Source organism: Chaetomium strumarium, assembly GCF_033439665.1.
Source record: "Chaetomium strumarium strain CBS 333.67 chromosome Unknown B0T15scaffold_1, whole genome shotgun sequence".
Taxonomy (NCBI): domain Eukaryota; kingdom Fungi; phylum Ascomycota; class Sordariomycetes; order Sordariales; family Chaetomiaceae; genus Chaetomium; species Chaetomium strumarium.
In genome coordinates, this window is record NW_026944429.1 from 813468 (window position 1) to 830964 (window position 17497).

Consider the following 17497-nt stretch of genomic DNA (forward strand, 5'->3'; position numbering starts at 1 on the left):
AGGGCCTCCTTTGGGCTGCGCTGGAAAGGATCGCAGCGACGCCTACTTCCCGTACAGACCGGGCCAAGCAGATGCAGTCCTGGTTGGCGGGTAATTCATCTGCGATCAAGGGCCCGGTGGAAGTAATCATAAGGAATGGGTGGCGCTTCGTGTTGCGGTCGAGGATGGAAATGGTATCATAATGCATGCTCCAGGATGCTCAGGTAGGATCTAATGGTCTAACATATGACCCTGCCGGGGTCACAGCTGCTCCTCCTTAACGTGCTGTCTAGGGGACTCGGCTTCGGCTTCAACCTGCCGTTGCAGCTCGTCATCGGCCGCAGCAGCATCAAGAGTAACACCCTCGCGTGCGTAACCATTGGCGCCGTTCACGCCATGCGCTTCGTCGTCCTCCCGCTTCAGAGGTCCGCCCCGTGCTCTATGCCGGAACACTTTGATGAGACCATCCTGCCCGGCACTCACCATGGTGCCCCTATGAACATCGACCCAGAAACACACCCCCTCATGCGCCCCCTTGATTCGCTGCAGCACCGTCTTGCTTCCTACATCCCACATGACGATATCTCCGTCCTCGCTGGCTGACACTATGAAGGCCTGACGTCTGGCGCTGCCATCGTCTCCATCTTCCTCTTTGGTGCCCTCTTCGGCTCCGGAAATCACGCCGAAACATCCACCAATCGAAAATCCCTTGTTCGTGTGGCCCTGGTAGGTCTTCTTGACGGAGCCCGACACGTAGTCCCACAGTCGGATGGAGCTGTCGAGGTTGAATGCCAGGACAAATCGGCCGTTCGGGCTGAAGCACACGTTGGTGACGGCGGGGTTATCCTCGTGCACCAGCGTGCGCAGGCACTGGCCGGTGGAGGTGTCCCAGATGCGGCTGGAAGAGGCAATAGATCAGCCATACACTTCAATCGTGTCTGTGTGAGGAAGGGCCGGCGGCACACTTACATCAACCCATCTGTAGAACAGCTCACCACCAGCGTTCCGTCCCGGCAAAAGTCAATCCCGCTGACCGGGTCACTGTGCGCCGGCAGGCTCCTCATAAGTCTTCCTGCCCTCACATCCCACAGAAACACGGCCTCGTCATAGCTCCCGCTGGCCAGGATGTTCCCTTTGGGCGAGAAAGCCAGGCAATAAACATAGTTATGGTGCCCCAATAACGGGCCGCGGCCGGTCCGGCCGCCTCTCACGCCCTCCCCAGGCACACCTGTCCGCGCCCTCCTCCCTCCTGCGCCCCTCGCTGCGCCTTTTGCCGCTCTGAGTAGTGTTTCCCCAGCGGTCTCGCGATGCCCAACGGCATGCGCCGGGCTGCCGGTAACGCGATCCCACAACCGAATCGCCTTGTCATCTGACCCCGTCGCGAGCGTGTTGCTGTCGGGTGACCAGGCAAGGCAGGACACGCCGGCCATGTGGCCGACCAGCGTGTTGAGGTGGGCGCCGGTGGCCGCGTCCCAGATCTTGGCGGTGCCGTCGGCCGAGGCTGAGGCGATCCAGCGGCCGTCCGGGGAGATGCGCACTTGGGAGACGGCGCGCGCGTGTCCCCGGAGGAGGAGATGCGGTTGGTAGTTGGGACGGATGGGTGACGAATTACGAGGGTTCTGATGGTGGGGTTGGCGGGTGGCTCTTGGTTCGGGGCGCGAGGTTGATGAGAGGCTTCGGCTTCGGCTTCGGCTTCGGCTTCCGGTTCGGGAGTGCGAGCCACTGCGGGAGATGGATTCTGTTCGCGTTCGTGATCGAGAGTCTGAGTAAGAAGGGCTTCGAGGGTGTGAACGTGATGGTGATCGGCGGCGACGGCGGGAGCGAGAGCGCGATCGAGATCTCCTCGACTGGGAGACTGATGGCGAGGAACGATACCGCCTTGTGCTGTCGTCGTCATCCACTATGGGACTTCTGTCTCTGCTTCTGCTACGGGAACGGCTGCTTGGTCGTCCGCGCCGGATGGAGAGCTTCTGATCCGTAAGGTGACCATTCGTTGGCGGGGAGCTGGGGCGTCCACCATCGGGCGACCCGTAGCGCTCTGGGGAATCAGTACTGTCATCGCGCACCCTGCGCCGCTTTGACGGCGGCTCTGCGACAGGAATATCTGCTGTAAAGTCTGGCTCTGACATGATTATTTTTGGTTATGTGGTCAGGTGGACAGGTCGCAGCCCCTCAGGTAGATAGGGTACTCCTGGACCTGGTCGTCGCGGTTGAGGTCCAATGCGTGACGACGTCCATGACGGTAACGGGTGCCAAGTGGTTTAAGGTAAATTTAAGCGGGCCCAGACTTGGCACTGCAACTGGGCCGCTCAGCCGCTTTGGGATTGACCAATGGAATGACGTGTATGGAGCTGAAGCACAGGCCCGACTTCCGCGTGTCTAGGGGTCGAGCTCTCATTCTCAGTATGTACACGAAGTGAATCTGCTACTTATTGTTCAAGGCAGGTCAACTTATATATCGGGGGAGTGGTAGGTAGCTGGACGTCATTTATGCCATGTCAAATAATATGAGTTCATACATACCTATATAAACCTTTTTGCTTTTCAAACGAAGTGTCTAATCGGCCGGTAGATCCGGAGGGTCTTCGCCGAAACATCCCAGAAGCAGATCACAATCTGATGCAGAGCAGCTGACAACAACCTCGTAGCTAGGTACGCAGCACCATTTTCTGCTTCCTCACTCCGCCATTGTCGACCTATTCTCACATCGTCTTAACACAAAATGCATGACCTACCCGACGAGATTAACCTCGTCACCCTCAACTGCTGGGGCCTCAAGTACATCTCAAAGCTGCGCCGAGAGCGACTGGCTGAGATTGGCCGCCAGCTCGCCATCGCCGACCCGCAGCCTCACATCGTCGCGCTGCAAGAGTGTTGGACGCAGGAGGACTACAAGAGCATTCGCCGGCAGACCCGCTTTATCCTGCCCTATGGCAAGTTCTACCACAGCGCCGCGCTCGGCGGCGGCCTGGCCATCCTGTCGCGCTGGCCCATCGAGGAGAGCACCATGTATCGCTACCCGCTGAATGGCCGCCCGACGGCATTCTGGCGCGGCGACTGGTATGTTGGGAAAGGCGTGGCCTGCGCCAAGATCCGCTACGGGCCGGCCGCGAAGCAGGTCATTGAGGTTTTCAACACGCACACTCACGCCCCTTACGAGGGCGACAAGCCAGACGACTCGTACCTCTGCCACCGCACTGCCCAGTCGTGGGAGATGGCCAAGCTGCTGCGAGGGGCTGCCGAGCGGGGCCATCTGGTGATCGCGATGGGCGATTTCAACATGATCCCCATGTCGCTCGAACACCAGCTCGTCACAGCTCTTGCCCCCGTTCGCGATGTCTGGCGGGTTCTACACCCTGGCAGCTCGGTGGGGCCGGCCCATCACCCAGCCGAGAAGGCGCGTCAACGCCCGGTTCCGACAGCCGAGTTCAACATTCAGGAAAACGGCGCTGCTTCGGACGGCCCGTATAACACCTGGCGCTGGACCAAGGCGCAACAGAAGCTGTTGGGGCCAGGGAAGCCGCCAGTGACAGTGCCCCCAGACACTCTGGGTATGTCTCCTCTCTTCTCCGGCTCCGTTGTTACTGCCCCAGTACTGACCATCTTCCCAAAGACTACCTCGGGAAACGGCTAGACTACATCTTCGCCGGCTCCGGCGACATCCGTGCTCTCGGCGGCGGCTGGGTAGTCAAGCGGGTCAGCGTAGGCATGATGATGCGGCACCCCGAGCTGGGCTGTTCTCTGAGCGACCACTTCGCCATAGAATCCACACTCGCCTTCCACCCAGTCCGGCACTCCCATCGCGAACACGCACCACCGGAATCCGACTCCAACCCAACCACCACCGTCCCACCCTCCGACGACTCCATACCAATAACAACAAGAATACCAACAACAACAAACTCCCCGATAAACTCCAAAACCGACTCAGCCCTCCACAAAGGCGCCTACCTGCAACTCCAATCCCCGGCCCCCAGCCCAACCCCTGACACCGACCCCTCCACGGCCCCTGCACCCCCTGCCTCGCAGCTCCAATCCTTCCTGCACCCCTCGCCGGACACGCTGCCGGCCAATGCCTACGACGAGATCCTCTCGCTGATCAAGTCCTACCGGGCAAGGGAAGAGAGCCAACTGACCTGGCGCGGCCGGCACTTCTTCGCCTCGGTGCTGGTCACCGTCGCCTGCCTGGTGGCGGTGTGGTTCAGCCCGGGCAACTACGTGGCCTTCGTCCTGATGCTGGTCAGCTCGCTGGGCCTGGCGGCGGGCACGGTGGACGGCCTGATGGCGCTTCTGTTCTTCCGGAGCGAGCTGAAAGCGCTGCGCGAGTTTGAGTGGGAGGTAAGGAACGCCAAGGGGTTTATTTTGAGTGGCGCTGTAGGAAGAGGAGGAGGAGGAGGAATGGGGAGGGATGAGCTGGAGGAGGAATGGGCGGAGTATTAGATGGGTGAAGGGGGGAAAGGGGATATGACGAGGGTTCGGGAAAGGCTGCTCAGTCAGCGCGCATTGGGGTATCTCAGTTGATCACTTGGCAGTGGACGTGGCCGTGTGTCTGTAATATCCAGGTATTGGTTAGGCTAGAAGAATTCATGTTCTATCTGATCTAGCGAGCTTTGCAGAGGAATGGTTGACCTGGTAGTTTTCTTCTAAGGGATAATTGGCTTCATTCAGTTACTAGTTGTTATGAATAGAGATGTGAACCGCCTTATGCGTGTTACATCACAGGAAGAAAAAAAAAGGAGCCGTGATGTTCTCGAAGGGAATGTAGCGAGGAGCTAGTATAAGGAACGTCTCGTGTGCAAGACGGCAGGTCGGCGCCCCTTCCAGAGAACGCTCGGTCAACTGGTATTACGCTGCGACCCATCGAAAGTGACTCGACCCTGAAAACTGTTCCATGCGCGGTATGGATGGACAACGGCAAGTTTTCGTAGACCGCCCAAGGATTAATGTTCAACACCTTTCTAGACCTTGGCTGAGCATCCTTTGACCTCCCTGGTTTCCGCTGCAATAGGTGCACACTGTTGATCAAACAGAAGGTAAGGTATGTATGATTCCCGTGTACATACTTATCTCCGCGTGGCGGCACGCACAACACCTACACACACGACTACCTACGGAGACAACGTTAGGCTGGGATGGAAAGTGTAGACACCCATCACGGGGCCACCATAAACGCGTCATTGGACTCATCAGGTATCCATGGATGGTGCCAACTCCACAAGTTTAGTGAAGCATCAGCAACGCTTTCGTCTATTTTGACGGTAGGTAGAATACTCCGCTGTGAGGAGCCGACTACCGGATGACAGGCAAAGACCATCACCTACATCACCACAAGACCCTCGTCGATCTATAGGGGTATTTCATAATGAATATGCCAAAAAAAAAAAAAAAAAAAGAAAAGAAAAGAAAGAAAGAAAAAGAAAAGAAAAAGAAAAAAAAAGAAAAAAGAAAAAAAACGCCGTATAATGCAATCCCCTCTCCCAAAAGTCATGCCCAGATTTTTGATGCTCAGGATACCACACACACACACACACACACACACACCACACACAATAGAGTTAATAATCCAAAATCCTCAAGACGAACTGCCACTTGTATCCGTCGCCTCGCCACTATCCGACTTCTTCGGCTGCTCACCAACAGCAGGCAGCTCATTGCCGTCCACCTCGGCCCTGGCCTCGACGTTTGCGATCGCGCTCTGCAGCGCACTCGTCAAATCGACATGGAACAGCGGCCTGTTGATGCCGTGCACGGCCACCGTCCGCCCCGAATTCAGCGTACACCCAGCAGCACGCGCATGCGGCGCCGCAGCGCTAGTGCCATGATACTCTTCCGTCGCTGTCGCTGTCGCTGTCTCGACGGGGCTGCTCTGGTCGCCGCCCTTCGACAGCCCGGCCTCGAGGTCCGGCGCGTGCGACTGGCGGCGGTGCAGCGACTCGAGCTCCTTCTCGTTGTCCTCCAGCTCGGCGGCCGCGGCCGCGCTCTGAGCGCCGCCGATCTCGGCCACGCTGAAGATGCTCTTCCACCGCAGGTGCGGCACGTCCGGGCGCATGGTCGGGTAGCCGAACCCGGCGGCGGCCAGGGCGCGCTTGGCCCAGCGGTTGCTGATGCACGCGATGTGCCAGTCGACCGTGTCCGGCGACGCGTACCGGTCGAGTTGGTTGCGCACGTCGATCAGCTGCTGCACCGACGTGATGTCGACGTGGTTGACCGAGCTGAAGTCGAGGATGATGGCCTTCAGCGTCGGCTTGCTCGTGTCGACGTCGGCGGTGGCAGCATTGGCGCCGGCGGCCACGGCGGCCTTGAGTTTCTTGCGCGACGGGCCGGGGTCGTTCCACGGGCGGTCGCCTTGTCGTTCGAAGTGCGTGAGGTTGGTGCGTCGGGTGTGGGCGAATATGTACTCCGTCATGTACTCCAAGCTATGGCTAGCGTTGGTGTAGTTGAAGCCTTCGGAGAAGCGGTAGATGAAGATGCCCGGATACGGATTGTCGAGCTCCACCTCCGGGTTAGAGCCGTCCGCGTGGGTGATGGGGAGAAACACGTTGCGGAAGGGTGCCTCGGGGGATCCAGTGAATGTACCATAGGCGATCGGCCGGAAGTCGTCGCCGACAACGTGGTCATCGAGCACGGATGCCACCCTCACACGGCCCAAAAACCGGCCCTTAGCCCTGAGGATACGGAAGAGAAGCATCGCGGCCGAGAGGCAGACCGTGCAGTAGATGCCGTTCTCGATGGTCGAAAAGACAGTAACGATGACACCGACAAAAAAGATAAACACCTCCAGCGGCGAAACGAGCCAGAACTGGTAGATGGTGTTTGGCGGCGTAATAAGATCACCGACAGCATGGATAATGACGGCCGCGAGCGAGGCATTCGGGATGTAGTAGAAAACGGCTGGCAGGGCGTAGATGGCGAGGAGGACCACAACCGCGGTGATCACACCAGCAAACGGAGTTCGGACGCCGGCTTTCGACTTGATAGCGGTCCGGCTGAAGGAGCCGGTTGCAGGATATCCGCCCAAAAAGGGGCCCAGCATGTTGGAGACGCCAATGGCCACCATTTCCTGCGACGGGTTGATGGTGTAGTTGTTCACCCGCCCAAACGACTTGGAGATCGCGATGTGCTCGATCAGCAGGACGATAACGGTTGCTGGCAAGTAGCCGGCGAGGTGGCTGGCGATCCGCTGATTCAACACGGGAACAGCCGCGTGCTGGAAGCCTGTCGTACGACGGTTAGCGTTGGCTCACGCAGCACGTTTGTAGGTGGAACCCAACACATACCTCTCGGAACGTCCAGCAGAAGCTTGAACTTGATCTGATCCTTAGGCAGGCCCCGGTTGACCAGCCAGCTGATCATGGTGTAGAGCAGGATGACAAAGACGGTTCGTAGCGTCGAGAGGAAGAAGATCAACCGCTGGTGCTTCGGCCAGCGCTTCGCAGAATACGAGCACACTGCCCTGATCGCATAGAGCATCGTCAGGGCGGTGAGGCCCATGGCAGCATCCAGCGTCGTACGCGGCAGGCCCTGAAGGGTGTGGATGAAGACGAGGTAGGGCGCGTCGCGAGTCGAGAAGCCGCTGATGCCCATCATGGCAGGAATCTGGCCAACCACGATGTTGAGAGCCGAGCCCGTCATGAAGGCCGAGAGCGCAGTGAGCGAGATAACGTCGACAATCCACCCGCAGCGAATGAGCCCGATGAAGAGAACAATGGCGCCGGCGAGGATGCCAAGAGCCGAAGCAATGACATGGCCCGGGTATTCGGGCAGCGTCTTGGCCAGGTCGGCGACAATCCCGCCGGTGAGTTGGGACATCACGGCCACAGGGCCAATGGTGATGTCCTTCGAGGTCGCAAACAGCCAGTAGATCAAGACGCCCATGAAGGACGAGTACAGGCCGAACTCGACCGGGAGGTTGGCCAGCTTGGCATATGCCATCCCCTGCGGGACCACCACGGCGCCGATGGTGATGCCCGCAACAAGGTCGCCCAGGAACCACTGCGCATTGTAGTGGCCGATCCAGGAGACGAAGGGGAACAGGGAGAGAACATAGTGATAAGATTCTTTCCTGGACGGGACAAGGCCGGTCAGGTATTCAAGGACCTGAGGGGACTCCTCGACAAAGGTGTGGTCCGTTCGCTCGGAGAACGTCGATGCTCCTGGCTTCTCAAGATCCTCCCGGAGGTTGATACCCAGCGCCTTGGCCACAACGTGGCGGGCGCGGGGTGCCATTCTGTTCGCGCCGATAGAGGGTGGAAGAGAGGACGGCGACCAGCGCTGCGCGACGACGAGGGGAACTGGCTGGGATACCTGGAAACCTTTGCTGAGATCCTGAGAACGTCGTAACCAATCTGACTCTAACCCGTATTATGATATTGGAGGTGTCGAGGTCGAATGCTCAACGTCGAATGCTCAACAATATCGAGCTTGAAGGGTAGCACGTGGACTTCGTCTGATACACGCCACCTAAGAGATATATGACGGCATACTGAACGGAGTCCCAATATGGAGATTGTGTACAGTAAGAAGCAAGACGGGGAGGAGGGAAATTTTCGGAGGGGGGGATATAAGCACTGACAGCCCCCTCAATTCTCAATTGCCATACGATATCCATACTGCCCAGCTGTCAGCAAGTTGTGGTGTATATACGGTAAATGTGTTGTAACTCTGCAGGGAAGCGGACCTGGCGGAACCTGGAAGGTGCGGAGGCCGGCATCTAACAACGATGGCGCAATCGCTCCACTGCCTATCACGGCTAGCAGCCGCAGAGACCGAGTGGACAGCGTAGCTGCGAAACGACCAGGCCCCAACGCGACCTCAACGTGTCGATTACTCAATCATCTATTGGAAGTGGCGATCGGCCAGACGATGTCGGCATGGTTAGACGCCGAGCACCGAGCGTAAAACACATCCATGCGATCTCATCCCTCGGCCGTCGCTCCTGAGATCGCAGAAGGCTTTTCCATAACAATACCTTTGTAGCTGTTAGAGCATAGATACCGTGGGTTTGGGACCCAATGAGTGCGTGGAGGCGCGCATCATGGTGGGCAACCGCCGTTCTAAGCAACGAATAACTGTCCGCGGCGGCGATGATGCAATGGGCGCCAAATTGATGTGCTTACCAAGGTTTGTAGCCGCAAAGCTTGACCCCACCACCGGCAATGGAAAAACTCTCGGTCGTAGGAGGTAGCCGGGCCGGAGTCTTGTCAACCCGCTTCCAGCTGCTCCCAAGCTGGTGCCCAGTATACTAACCGCCAATCGGAACAACTGGCGGGATAGACCACTACCAGACTTCAACTGAAACTATACACTGTACTGTAACCGCATCTTGGATGCAGCACAACGCCGGCCTCCAAGGGTAGTCAGGATTATCTAAGGAACGGGAGGAAAGACGCGTGATGCCGTAAGCAACGATAACATGCTCGGCCCCGCTACAACTTGAAGCTTGCATCGGTAGGCTCTACACCTGACGGCCGACACTGCGCTGCGAGAACTTCCATCGGGCAAGTGGCAGTCGGTGTCAAATATGGATCTGATGTTCCCTGTGTAGAGCTTCACGGTCGTGTGGAGGATGCACTATTCCAGGCGGAAACAAGGCTGCCGAAGAAAACTCTAGGCAACTTCGGGTACCATATACGTACAGTACATGTATTGTACAATGAGTACATACAGTAGGAACTTGCGATGGCCTACGGTGTAGTTATCTTCACCTACGATATACCTAATTCCTTGATCCTTATCTCGATAGAACGGCCTGCAACTCAGGCACGAGTCAAGTTGGACAATGGAAGCACATATGCGTCCTATAGTGAGATCTTCGAGATTCACTTGGACCAATCCCCGTTCAGCGGACATCCTATTCGGGAAGCTGGTGGGGACAATGGATGAATGGGACAAAGGGTTAGGATAGAAGGCGATAGCACTCTGTTTCCACCCTGCTCATGGACCGAGCCAAACACCTCCTCACGCAAGTCCAAATAGCAGTGCAAATGAGTTCAATCATAGGTACCTAGGTATAGAGACTTCACGCCCAAGGGAGATGCTCCCCCAGCAGTTGCGGGTGGTCAAAATCCTACCAGCAGGTTGTGCTAGTGCTTACCCGTAGCATTGACTTCTTGGCATAGAGCAACCCAAAAACTCGACACTGGCAGCAAGGAGAATTTCCGATGAGTCTTCCATGCATGTTGCATGGTTGATATAGGAGACCTTGACAAGAAATTCAGAACCAGCAAAGAGTTCGTTCAGATAAGATAAGATGGGCAAAGGTTTTCTCAGGGCTTACTGTGCACGGCACCCTTTCAAAATGTGGAAACTCTCTCCGGGATGGGGCGTAACCGAAAACATGGCTGCAGCTATGGGAATTAACGGCCAGATTGGAAAATCCCATCCAGCCAAGCGAAACCAGCAGAAGGATACCTAACCATCAGACGAGCGCGGGTCCAAGGACATCGATAACCACATGTGGTAATATACACTAATGGCTCGGGCCACGGGAGATTTTACGTGGAGTCCTTGGTTTCGAGTTCATGAAGAAAACGAGTGTTCTGCAGACCACTAACCCGAGTGCGCATGCAATGTGGTTCATTGGCCGAGTTCAACGCGCTGCAATGTGGTGTCGCGAAATGCACACGACCGGATGGCTGGGACTGGGCTGTCCGCAGCCAAGTTGCAGGCGCTTGCATTCAGGCTCTCACCCAGTTTCCCCTCCACTGGGAACACCAACCTCACGCTGTTTGACACACGTAGCAAAGGCGCCAGCATTGCCAACGTCTTTGTTCCAGAACTTCAAAACTTATGCATTCGAGAAGATTGAACAGCCATGACACCCCGAGATCTGAATCAAATGGACAGGATGCCGAGCTCCACCAAGGAGACCCCCGGCCCGTCTCCGCGAGGCGCTCTTCCCTCTTTGGCGACGCAGCTCCACCCGCCTCCGTCCCCTGGCACTCCCCGAACGCTTAGGAGATTGCAGTCGGCGCATAGCCTTGGAGCAAAGGCCGCAGCTCAACCGTCGCTCATTTCGCAGCAAAGGCTACAGATACAACGCCAGCAGCAGTTCCAAAACCTGAACCAGCACCTCCAGAGACTCCCTCCTCAAGCCCAGCCGAGAAGTCATGCGAGCATCAACCGCTCGCCACAGAGAGGACGCGCCAACAGCGACGCACCGCCGATTCCCAACGTTACCCAGCTCAATGCTACCATGACCATGACCGCAGCAACAGCAAGTAGGCGCTCCGTGCTGAGCAAGCGGTCGCTCGCCGCCGATGCCATGTCTCTCGAGAGACTGCTTCGCGAAGGACCGCCCAACGGCGACGTCGAGGGTGCTCTCGAGAGCACGCGACTTAAGATTCTCGACCAGGGTATCAAGTCGGACAGCGACGGGATGGTGAGCACCAATTCGGCAGATACCTGCTGTAGAGCGTCCAGTATAGCTAAACTTCCACCACAGTCGTCACTCCGGATCTACGTGTGGCTCATATTGCTCAATGCGCCGGTGCTCGAGACCGACACCTACCTGGCCCTCATACACCGCGGCGCGTCTCCGGCCTACTCCAAGATCCGCAATGACACTTTCCGCACATTATCGACCGATCCCCTTTTCCGACGCCGTGTGAGCGAGGCAAGCCTTATCCGACTGCTAAATGCCTTCGCGTGGACACTCCACGATACGCGTGAGGAGCGCAATCGGGAACCAAGCATAGCCAGCAGCTCGCGTCTGTCGCTAGACCAATCCAGTAGCCGACCAGGAACGGCCTACGGAAGCGATTACGGGAGCCCAAGTTCATCTCCCGCGGCGAAAAGAGCACGTGCCCTGACGCTCACGACTGAGGGCTCCGTTACGAGCATGACAGCGGAAGCGGGGACCTACGTCCAGGGCATGAACGTGCTGGCGGCTCCCTTCTTGTACGCTGCGCGTAGCGAAGCCGAGGCGTTTGTCGCCTTCCACCAGCTCCTGACGAAGGAGTGCCCTGGCTACATCCGCGGTGCCATGGACGGCGTACACAAGGGCCTGGCGCTGGTCGACAAGGTGCTGGCCATCGTCGACCCAAAGCTCAGCCTGTACCTGCTTTCCAAGAACCTCTCAGCCGAAATCTACGCTTTTCCCTCCGTGCTGACGCTCTGTGCCTGCACGCCGCCTCTGCCGGAGGTCTTGCGGCTCTGGGACTTCCTTTTTGCATACGGCCCGCATCTGAATATTCTGTGCATTGTTGCGCAGCTGGTTATGATCCGCACCAAGATCATGGAGTCACCTAGGTATGGCTGTCTCCTGCTTCTGTTTCTCTGGACGCACCATCTAACACATGCCGCCAGTCCCAATAAGCTCCTGAGATCCTTCCCGGCTCTTCAAGCGGATCAGATCAAGCGTACGACTTTAGCGATCATCAAGATGATACCCAACGATGTCTACGCTGAGATTGTTTCTCACGCGCGGTAAAGCGGGAAAGACGCTCTGACAAGGCAACTGCTGCTGCTCAGCGCAGATCATCGAGCGAGAGGTCTCGGCAAGCCGCGCACGTAATGATAATCTGGAACATCCCCGGTTGGATGCATTCAAACCCAAATCGCAAATGTCAAGCCGCTATCCAGACGTTCTAGCTGTCCGCTTGCTTAAAAGAGGCGAGCATCGGGGAGACCGAGCAATACTTCGGCAGCCTGCTCATTCAACCTGTTCCTGTTCTACATCATCGCTCCACCCACAAGCTGCAGGGAACCCATGCCGCGCGCTGCATACTCTGCCTTCAGTGCGCCCATTCATGCACGCATTTCCGGTTTATTCGTCGCGATGATGGCCGGCCGGGCCACCCTCTATAGAGGATGGCTGTAAAGCCCGGAGATCTGCCATTCGAACGGCAATAGGGAAGAAACAAGAATCCGAGTGCTCGCGGAGCCCATTTAGCCGCTAATTTGCGGCATGGAGATGGGAAGGGCATCATCCAGACGCCTGCTACAGTTGGAGGAAGGCAAGCAACGGCTTCACCAGGCGGTAATGCGAACTAGGAAGGATGAGATTTTCGTCCTCCTGCCTCCCATAAACGGAACGAAACAAGCCCGTCACGCTCAGCTGTTTCAACTCGCCACGACTTGCACGTCTACCAACGAGCAGATCCATAGAGGTTGCGCACCGGGATATCCTCTACTAAGCGCGCGTTCCTCACGTCATTCTTCCCCGGGTAGCTGAGTCAAGTCCTATAGTCGAATCTCGCTTGTGTGGTGGCATCGCAGACTACCTACCTACCCCCGATCCCGCATGGAATCTCACTTGGGTACTATACCTGGATGCATACCACCCACATACCTACCTAATGCAATGCGCTGCGCCAGCGATGCCGACCAACCGGTGTGGTAAATGCGACCATACGGCGATGGATGGATGGTAAATCGCCGGATGGGGACAAAGTCATACATGTGAACGGGCGTTCTGGCGTTTTCGCTTCTTCCCGGTTGCTCGGATCAGGCACCGGCCAGTGGCCATGAATTGACGAGTATATTAGCCGCGGGTGTGATGTGTGGGTGTGTCTATGTGCAATACAACTGTGCCAATTAATCGCCCTTCCCCTTGCAGATATATGTTGTCTTGTGTTGGCACCCATTGCTAGACGGCTTCACTCTCCACCTCGACTGTCTTGTTCATACTGAGTGGCAAGGTATTGTATGTGCTGTGCTTGTATTGTATTGTGTTGTATGTAGGTACCTGGTCTCGCCACTCTAATAAGATCTTCACCCTCAGAAAAAAGCCCCCAATCACACCTGGCTCTTCCTGCAAGGGCTGTCTTGATAGTTACCCCAGATCGACCTTCCAGACTCTCCAAGGCGGGTTGATTAAGATACATAGATGGTTAGAGGTATTAGCCCGCCGCTGTGTGTGTGCTGCCTGCGTTGTTAGGTTGTGCACGGGTGTTCGTTAGCCGTGCTTCGCTGCTCCTACTACGTTAGGTTGTAAATTCAGAAGAAAACTACTAGTATCAAAGATCTGTAACTGCATGTAGGACAACCGCGTTTTGGCGGCAAGATGTCATCCCTAGAAGTGTTTGTGTGTGTGTGTTTCTCCATTGGTAACCGGAATTCCACCTCGCCATCCCTCACTGCACCCGTGAAACACAGGCCGACACGTGGTTGGCGGGTTTTTGATGCGGCACTGGCCGTTTCGTTGCTGTCCCGCAGTAATAAGGTATGATACACTATGCCATGCCATGCCATGCCATGCCATTGCGGCAGTGATATTATGTGTCTCTAAAGTGGAAGCATGTATGTATTGTAAGGTATGTACCTGCATGCCCGTGCAATGCATCCCTAGGTTAATTACGCTGTCACTTCCTCTTGGTTCCCTCTTTATACCTATTCTACGACGGTCTATCAGAGTGATTAATTAAGCTACCTAGTTACTCCGGCCTGCCCGTCTAACTCTTGTCTAAGGTCTAGATAGTCTATTGAGTTGTCCAACCCAACCAGGTCCATCACCGATTGCTGCAACACGCACAGTCCATTCCTTTCGCCATCCGCATGCCGCACTCGCGCCGTTCCGTCATATCCTTGGTGACGCCCCTTTTGTGACCCGTTACGCTGCGGCTGCGACTGCGACTGGCACGAGCATTACTCAGTGGTGTGGTGTCTCGGCGCTCTGCTTTAAACCCCTCCGCTCGCCGAGCCCTGGGTATCAACACGCTCCTTCCCACCGAGTTACTCGCTTTCAATTTGATTCGACTCTCGGTAAACTCCTCGACCGCTATGTTCGAGCTGCGACAACCGCCACTGATGAGAGCCTAAAGTTTGAACTGCCGGATGCGAGGATAGGAAATCTCCGCAAAATGCGTTGGCTCACTCTCGTCTCCTTTTGGTCGGCCAGCGGGGTGCTCGGGGCGGCGGTGCCGAGTGGTTGGGAGCTGGAACAGAAGCCGCTTGGCCGCCTCGCACCGATTTCGACCTCGGCTACGCAATATCTGCCGTGTGAACAGACATATGGCAAAGGATGGGAGAACTGCGGGGACGTGGTATGTTCCCTTGCCAGTCAAGCGAGGGAGTGTGATTGCTAATGCGTGACACAGAACATGAGATCCTGCTACAGCCCAGCTTTGGGCCAGGTGAGTCGGGCATAGCCCGTTCTGGTCTTAATTGACTGATCGCTGACCCATGGCGCAGTCTTGTTGCGAGGCCGATAACGTGAATTACTACTGTGATGCGGGTAGTTGGTGTGCGCCGGTAGCTATGTATTGCTGTTTCGACGTGAGGCCGTTCATAGCCCCTGTGGAGGAGGCAGAAGTGCTGACCGACAACGCAGACCGAAGACCTCGAGTCCTGCGCCAGGAATGCAGGTTTCACGCTGCCAAGCAATGAGACGTCTGCCAACCACGCGACAACCGCAGCCTAAAGCTCAACATCAAGGACACCGACACGGATGCCGGAAACACAGGGGTCCGACAGAACCCGGTGTAGCGCCCAGCTGAGGATGCATGGCCGGGTATCAAGGGGAATCCTGGGACAATTCTGGCGCGTAGAGGGCCGACTATACTGGCGTAATGCAATAGTGATTGTCCGCTCCGCTGGCAAACCAGTCGGGCGTTCCAGCTCAGTATGCGGTGCAACCGTCTTTGGCGAGGATGAAAGCTTGCGAGAAGAACTCTTGCATGGCCGTGTAGTGGAAAAGAATGCCCCCGAGTACGGCGATGTGCCAGAGGTTGTGGCTGCCTCCAACGTAGTCGAACATGCCAGGGAACCACCGCTCAGGGACCTTGCTGGCATAGACGCAGGCGCCGAGAAGGTAAACGAAGAGGGACTTGGCGATCGGCGTGTAGAATTCCAGGGCGGCTTGGGGGCTGCGGGTCAGGGAAAGCTGCAGGATTGGTAGAAAGCCCGTGGCCGAGAGGCCAACATAGAACGCGACCCTCGCCCAAGCCATGTCCGCTCCATTAAATCGCGGATGCCATGGGAGGATGACGCCCCCGACTCCCAAGAGAGCAGTGGTCACCATGTAAATCCAACGGCTCACGGGCTCACAGTAGAAGGCGGTGTATTCGGTCGTCATAATGGACGCGGCGACAAGCAGTGAGATGCCGGTGTAATCGACGCAGGCGAACATCGAGATGAGGTTGACATCGGCCACCGAATTCATTGTGTGCCAGATGGTGCTGCAGACCAGGCATTGACAGGCCGCGAAGAAGAAGACCGCCGCGACAAAGATATCGGCGCTTGAGCTCACGGAAAAGGTTGTGCTCGTGGGGTAGAAGTAGAAGGCGACGGCCAGGACGAGAACGAGACCAAGAGCGTGGGACCAGATGTTGACAAGCTCGTTGGAGAAGCCAAAGGCCGATCTCACGCAGGCTAGCTTGGTCTCGGAGAAGCGGTAACCCTTGAGGATGTGAGGATTAATTCTCCAGGGCACCGGCAGCTCCTCATAGCGGAGAAGCCCGCGTTCTTTGGCGCGAGCGATGGCGTACTGGACATGGTCTTCGAGCGATTCGGCTGCGCGGATGGCCCTTTCGATACCTTCATCGACAACGCGGTGAGCCTCGGCCTTGAGGCTCTCGGCGGCATTGGCCAACCCTTTCTCCCGAAATCTGGCCGCCTGTGTCTCCATGTCCTGGAGCATCCCGTCAAGCAGCTCAATACCAACTCTCGCCTTTTCGTTCAGCGAGCCCGCCGCAGCCATGGCATCATGATAGCCAGTCTCCAGGGTCTCCACCATGACATGCAGCCTCCTGCGGCCCGTGTCCATAACTTCCTCCGAGACCTGCGAGCATCGTGTTCGGACCGCCTGGAGGGTGGCGAAGGCGGCAGAGATGCTCGAGTCAAAGCTGACTTCCCCATAATTCTCCCAGTACTCAACCCGCCGCTCCAGCTCAGTCAAGAACTGATCCAGCTTGAGGAGCAGACCCTCCTCTCCGTCTTTGATCTGGTTGACGATGGACCGCGAGTGGCGGCGCCTGCGGGCAGCGGGATCCTGCACCTGCGCCCCGGACGACAAGCCCTCGTGAGAATCATCGTGGGAACGGCACGCAACAGCAGCGGAACACCCCATGTTGGACGGGACGTCCATGGACAGCAAACACATAGATATCCAACGAACCGGAATACCGAACAGCGTCCGGTATTACCGGGAATGGACCACGCCGGCGATGAATGAACCGCAGTCCGGTAGAACACCAACTTCCGGTGTCTAACCCCTTAGACAACACAGCCTTGAGTCTGGGTGCGACGGTATCGTAAAGGGCTGTGGGGGAAAAGTGATCGATGTTGTGGATTGTGCGATCTCAAGAAGAGGGAGGAGGACTTCCAGGTTGAGATGGAAGTGGCAAATGTGGAGGACCCGGGAGCGTACTAGGTAAGATACAATCTTAACCTAGTGAAAGCCGCCACAACGTGTCGGATCTGCGAGCTCCGTACGGATCAAGTTCTGCTTCGATGCTTCAAGTATGAGGAGTGAATAACGTTTGAGCGAGAGAGGGAGAGCGAGTTGCGCAGTTTATTATTATGAGTGGGTTGGATTTGCCGAGCCCGTCCCGGGCGTTGACCCAAAAGGGATCCGAGA

General features: G+C 56.8%; 6 protein-coding genes across 6 annotated transcripts; 3 read left to right on the forward strand and 3 right to left on the reverse strand.

Annotated features, from left to right (window-relative positions):
* Positions 1-106: 106 nt before the first annotated feature.
* B0T15DRAFT_6579 (WD40-repeat-containing domain protein) lies at positions 107-2220 on the reverse strand. Its single transcript, XM_062871161.1, has 2 exons — positions 949-2220; positions 107-877 (listed from the first exon to the last, which is right to left on the reverse strand). The coding sequence occupies exons 1-2, from the start codon at positions 2106-2108 to the stop codon at positions 241-243; spliced, it is 1797 nt and encodes a 598-aa protein (XP_062725341.1). The 5' UTR covers positions 2109-2220; the 3' UTR covers positions 107-240.
* A 209-nt stretch (positions 2221-2429) lies between these two features.
* Positions 2430-4776, forward strand: B0T15DRAFT_515833 (Endonuclease/exonuclease/phosphatase). Its single transcript, XM_062868221.1, has 2 exons — positions 2430-3530; positions 3593-4776. Exons 1-2 carry the CDS (start codon positions 2702-2704, stop codon positions 4417-4419), a joined length of 1656 nt encoding a protein of 551 aa, XP_062725342.1. The 5' UTR covers positions 2430-2701; the 3' UTR covers positions 4420-4776.
* A 717-nt stretch (positions 4777-5493) lies between these two features.
* On the reverse strand, positions 5494-8205 carry B0T15DRAFT_497822 (sulfate transporter family-domain-containing protein; the record flags this gene model as incomplete). The annotated part of the gene is made up of 2 exons (XM_062867289.1): positions 5494-7194; positions 7257-8205. The coding sequence occupies 2 exons, from the start codon at positions 8203-8205 to the stop codon at positions 5552-5554; spliced, it is 2592 nt and encodes an 863-aa protein (XP_062725343.1). The 3' UTR covers positions 5494-5551.
* A 2459-nt stretch (positions 8206-10664) lies between these two features.
* On the forward strand, positions 10665-12648 carry B0T15DRAFT_6599 (rab-GTPase-TBC domain-containing protein). Its single transcript, XM_062871163.1, has 3 exons — positions 10665-11359; positions 11423-12228; positions 12286-12648. The coding sequence occupies exons 1-3, from the start codon at positions 10793-10795 to the stop codon at positions 12407-12409; spliced, it is 1497 nt and encodes a 498-aa protein (XP_062725344.1). The 5' UTR covers positions 10665-10792; the 3' UTR covers positions 12410-12648.
* Positions 12649-14780: 2132 nt separating this feature from the next.
* Positions 14781-15340, forward strand: B0T15DRAFT_488285 (uncharacterized protein; the record flags this gene model as incomplete). Its single annotated transcript, XM_062866493.1, has 3 exons — positions 14781-14963; positions 15018-15053; positions 15251-15340. The coding sequence occupies 3 exons, from the start codon at positions 14781-14783 to the stop codon at positions 15338-15340; spliced, it is 309 nt and encodes a 102-aa protein (XP_062725345.1).
* A 198-nt stretch (positions 15341-15538) lies between these two features.
* On the reverse strand, positions 15539-17005 carry B0T15DRAFT_387563 (hemolysin-III related-domain-containing protein; the record flags this gene model as incomplete). The annotated part of the gene is made up of 1 exon (XM_062864392.1): positions 15539-17005. One exon carries the CDS (start codon positions 17003-17005, stop codon positions 15539-15541), a length of 1467 nt encoding a protein of 488 aa, XP_062725346.1.
* Positions 17006-17497: the final 492 nt, after the last annotated feature.